Source organism: Cicer arietinum, chromosome 6 (assembly GCF_000331145.2).
Source record: "Cicer arietinum cultivar CDC Frontier isolate Library 1 chromosome 6, Cicar.CDCFrontier_v2.0, whole genome shotgun sequence".
NCBI lineage: Eukaryota > Viridiplantae > Streptophyta > Magnoliopsida > Fabales > Fabaceae > Cicer > Cicer arietinum.
Window position 1 is genome coordinate 40554785 of NC_021165.2, and position 5517 is coordinate 40560301.

The 5517-nt window shown below is 33.0% G+C and overlaps 2 protein-coding genes across 2 annotated transcripts; both read right to left on the reverse strand.

Annotated features, from left to right (window-relative positions):
• Window positions 1–345: 345 nt before the first annotated feature.
• Window positions 346–1587, reverse strand: LOC101507438 (uncharacterized). The gene is made up of 3 exons (XM_027335341.2): window positions 1273–1587; window positions 940–1163; window positions 346–839 (listed from the first exon to the last, which is right to left on the reverse strand). Exons 1-3 carry the CDS (start codon window positions 1275–1277, stop codon window positions 592–594), a joined length of 477 nt encoding a protein of 158 aa, XP_027191142.2. The 5' UTR covers window positions 1278–1587; the 3' UTR covers window positions 346–591.
• Window positions 1588–1666: 79 nt separating this feature from the next.
• Window positions 1667–4854, reverse strand: LOC101507116 (uncharacterized). The gene is made up of 4 exons (XM_004506926.1): window positions 2624–4854; window positions 2219–2527; window positions 2031–2136; window positions 1667–1948 (listed from the first exon to the last, which is right to left on the reverse strand). Exons 1-4 carry the CDS (start codon window positions 4852–4854, stop codon window positions 1667–1669), a joined length of 2928 nt encoding a protein of 975 aa, XP_004506983.1.
• Between the last annotated feature and the right edge of the window lie 663 nt (window positions 4855–5517).

The window sequence follows — 5517 nt, forward strand, 5'->3', positions numbered from 1 at the left end:
TTATACCTACGGTTTTGATTCTGTTGCTATACATTTAAGTGACAACTTTTTTCTGTTGGTATAGGTTTTAAGAGTAATTAATTTATTATAAATATTAATTTTTTGTTATCAACAAAAATTATATAATAATTTAAAATTTATTTTATAAAATTAACCAAATAGGTCAACCCTATCATCTGGTACAAGAGATGCAACTTCTTCTTCTGTTTTAGTAGGGTCATATGCCATTGACTTTAGATCACCCTTCCATTGCCTCCATTTCTCATTCAGCTCAGATTTTAACATTTCTCTTGTTAAGTCATTTATTGGAGGAACAAACTCAAATTTACTCTACACAATAAGAGATGTTAAAGAAACATGTTATATTAGTTAAATGTATTCTTACAGTTATCAACATGTTATGATGTAGTTTGAGTGTGCTAAACATCTATATTCTTAAACTATAAGTATGATTATAAATTGTTAATCCATCAAATATTCCTAACATCATCATTGTACATCAAACATGTTAGAGCACAAAAACTAAAAAACATGTTAATTGTACATCTCAATTGACTTCTTAAAAAAATGTTATATTAGTTAAATGAATAATCATAATACCTCTATTAATTTCAACATTTCTTCTTTGTAATCATTTGGCATAACTTTCCATGACTTGTAGTTGATAGGAGCATATTGATACCTTCTAGCTACGCTACCAATGAAACGAGTTAGAGTTGTCCCTTCCTCACCAATGGGTCGACCATATTTGTCCAAATTAACGATTATTAAATCACCATGTTCCATTTCCCATACATCTAACATTTTTGTAGGACCTCTAGCCCGTTTAGGCTCTACTTCTACAAACAAAACAAAAGGACAATAACATTATGTGTGCATATAAGTCATAATAAAAATAATATAAATAAAACTTCAAAACAAAGAATATATAATTAATACCTTTTTCAATTTGTTCTTCTTCAACTTCTATATCAGAGGGAATTGAGTGAGATTCTACAGACTCACGTATGACACCTTCTGCATGACAAGGACTAGAACGAGTTTCTGCAACATTACTTCCTTCTACATTGGTTGAGTTTGTATTATTAGAAGTAGACTGAATTCCTTCATTATCACTTGCTCGATGTCGAATATTTAACTTTCTTCTTCGAGCCATTGCTTCTCTAACACAAAATTATAAATGAGTAACTTGGACAAAAGTCAAAAAACATAGACAAATCTAAAAGTATAATAAAAACATAATGTATAAAATCATGCACAATTAGAACACACTTCATTCGTCTTCCTCATCATCTTCATTATCTTCATCATCATCCATATTATCAACATCAACAACTTCAAAAAAATCATTATCGTCTTCAACTTGAAGCCTAACCAAATCATTAACATTTTGAGTAGCTTCACTTGTATCGCCCATTAGTTGCCCATGAATTTCTTCAATTTCATTAGATTCCTCATCACCCATATCATAGATATCTCTAACTTTTGCATTGAGAACAACAAGCCAATCCTTGTTTCTCTCATCATATATATAAAACACCTTTTTAGCTTGTGATGCAAACACAAATGGGTCATCACAAATATTTTTCCCAGTATGTTTTAAAAATTTGAAATTGACAAGCGTCATGCCAAACTTATCTTTCTTGATACCTTTATTAATATCAACTCAATCACATTTAAATAACACAAACTTGTACTTTCCAGAATAATCCAACAGCAGTGTATCAGTTATTGCCCCATAGTAATTAATTTCATCTTTTGAGGTCTTTGTCTTTACAACAACTCCACTATTTTGTGTTTTCAAAAATCTCTCTCTCTTCTTTGTGTGGAATCTAAAACCATTAATCGCATAACCTGTGTATCTTCTTACTACCTCAGATGGTCCACGGGATAACCATCTAAGTTCATGAGTAACTTCTGAGCTCTTTTGTTCATCCATACGCTGGATCTAAAATATTTCATGAAATATAGTAAGTTTATATATAAAAACAATCAGTAAAATTTAAATAATTAAATTATTATATGCTCACCCTGAGTTTAAACCACTCAATAAATTTTTGACCATGTTGCTTGTCAATTTCAACTTGTGTCAATCGTCGTGGTCGACACTGTCTCTTAAGATGTAAAATGTGTTCTCTAAAAGTAACAGTAATAGAGTTAAAATAAAATGTAATAAAAATTTCAATTGTATAAAATTGAAATATGATATGTGACTTACTCTATAAATGGAGCAACTGCATCACAATTAGAAAGCACATATCTATGTGCCTGTGCTAACTCTTTCTTGTCAAGTTTAGTTCTACTCACTTTCTTCCTCTTCCCTAATCGTAACTTTTGTTGTTTCTTTATCCCTAATGGCCTTCCAGAGACTTCATCGTCATTTCTGTTAGGTCTATTGAACCTAGTTTCTACCCCAGATAGATATTGCGAACAAAACGTCAAACATTCATTGGCCAAAAATCCCTCTGCAATTGATCCTTCTGGATGGGCTCTATTACGTACAAAGGACTTAAGAGTAAGAAGAAACCTGAAAGTGAAGAAAATTTAAAATATTTATGTTCTCAACATCCAAAAAAACTTGTTTAACACTTTTAATTAAACCAATTTTTATAAACATACATACCTCTCAATCGGATACATCCATCGATATTGTACCGGTCCAGCAACTTGGGCTTCGTGTGCCAAATGAATTACCAAATGCATCATAACAGTAAAAAATGAAGGAGGAAAAATTGTTTCCAACTGACAAAGTGTGATAACTATTTGAGACTCCAATTGTGATAGAAATTCCACATTAAGTACCTTAGAACAAATTTGCTTGAAGAAATTGCAAAGATCAACTAACACTGAAGTGACTTTATCTGGCAATGAACCCCGTAATGCTACTGGAAGAAGCTCTTGCATCAAAACATGACAATCGTAACTTTTCAATCCAAACATCTTGTGTTGCTTGACATGCACACAACGTGGGATGTTTGATGAACATTCATCTGGAGTTTTTACATTCTTGAGAATGCTTAGGAAAGATTCCTTTTCTTTGTTAGTCATTTGATAGCATGCTCTAGGCAAACGCGTTGTAGTTATATTAGGACTTGGTTGAGGATGGAGCATACTTCTTATGCCCATATCTACAAGATCAGCTCGTGCCTTATAATTATCTTTGGATTTTCCCTCTTGGTTTAACAATGTACCAATAATGTTGTCACATACGTTCTTTTCAATGTGCATCACATCAAGATTATGACGCAATACATTATATTGCCAATAAGGCAATGTGAAGAAAATGCTCTTCTTTTTCCAAGGTTGTGCTCCATTTGCTAGACCTTTTTCTCTACATTCATCTATTTGTCTTAAAATATCAGTCCCATCAAGTCTTTTAGGAGGGATCCTTAGCTCTCGTGTTCCATCAAAATCCCTACTATTCAATCTCCACTTATGTTTGGGAGATAACCAACGACGATGACCCATGTAGCAAAATTTTTTACCATGACGTAACCACTGCGAGGTAGTTTCAATACCACAACATGGACATGCATATTGACCTTTAGTACTCCATCCAGACAAGTTAGCATATGCTGGAAAGTCATTAATAGTCCACATCATAGCTGCACGAAGTTGAAATGTCTCTTTCTTATAGGCATCAAATGTTTCAATTCCATCATCCCATAACTCTTGCAACTCTTGTACTAAAGGTTGCAGATAAATGTCAATGTTATTTCCAGGACCTTTTGGACCCGGAATTAATAGTGATAACATGAAGTATGGTTGTTTCATGCACATCCAAGGAGGAAGATTGTAAGGAATTAGAATGACAGGCCAAGTGCTATGAGTAATACTCATAGTCTTGAAAGGATTGAAACCATCTGAAGCCACTCCTAATCGAACATTACGAGGATCTAACGAAAATGTTGGATATCGAGCGTCAAAATTCTTCCAAGCAAGGGAATCAGCTGGATGCCTAAGAGAACCATCATTCAATCTACTCTCATGGTGCCATCTCATTGATTCTGCAACTTTGGAGGACATGTATAACCTTTGCAACCTTGGTTTCAATGGAAACCATCGAAGGATCTTTGCTGGTATCTTCTTTCGCCTCTCAGAAGTCTCCATTCCATTACCTTGTACGTCTTCATTTGTTGTTTTCCACCTTGACGTACTACACTTTGGACATACTTCATATTTGGCATATTTATCCCAATATAATATGCAATCATTGGGACAAGCATGGATCTTCTCATACCCCAAACCTAATCCTGAAACAATCTTTTTAGTTTCATAATATGACTTTGGCAAAACATTTTCTTCTGGTAAAGCATCTCTTAGTAAATCAAGCAACATGGAGAATGACTTGTCACTCCACCCATGAAGACACTTTAAATGATACAAATGTACCATAAATGATAGCTTGCTATACTTCTTACAGTTGGGGTAAAGCATTTGCTCATTCTCCTTTACAAATTCGTAAAATTTAGAGTTTTCTCTAACTTCGGGAATCCTTTCACCTTCACCACAAATTGGCTCTTCTGTAGAATGAACTCCAAATACATCATGAACTAATCCATCCATGTCATGCTCCATTTCTACATTTTGTTTAGTAGCGCTACTTGAAGTTCTAGGTTTTTCACCATGATATATCCATTGTCTATAGCCTCTAAGAAATCCACGATGTGGATCTGTTAAGTGTTCATAAACACATACGCGAGAATAAGAGTGGCAATTGGCACATTTTGTACAAGGGCACATTATTTTTCCATTGATTTGTGAATTTTGAAAAGCAAATTCAAGAAATTCATTAACTCCTCGAATATATTCTTCACTTTTTTTGGATGGATCACACATCCATTCTCTATCCATTTGGAAAAATTAACTGAAAATGGATGATGCAAGTCCTAAAAAATTAACAATCTTAAAATTCAAATGAAGAACATGGTATTCAACAACAACATCAAATCATGGTATTCAACATAAAAGGGTCAAAAAAATTGTAAATTAAAAGTATATAAATTAAAAGTTTCTTATATGATTGACACAAATGATTCACAATGGCCTACTTATAGGTAAATTCAATGCACATAATTGCTGTTATGCACTTGATTTTGAATTGAACATTTCATTCAATCATTAAAAAACTTGAAATTAAACAAGAAACCTACACAACAGATTCACATTATACAAAACAGATTCACAACTTGAAATTAAATTAACATACACGCGATCAAAACAGATCCACATTATACAAAACAGATTCACAAAACAACTGCAATTGCAATATACAAAACAATAGCAATATACAAAAAATCTGTCAAAAAACAAAAATAAAAATCAGATCGATATTTGAATGTTCTTAATACAATTCCCCCGAACATTGCAATTGCAATATTATTAGAAGCACAAGTATCAGCAAATCCACACAAGCCAACTGATCATCCTCAGTAAGGTGGCCTAATATCCTTTATTCAAAATTTCTCTTTAAGATTCCTTCATTCATTCTAGTATGTATGGCTTCCATTTTTCTTA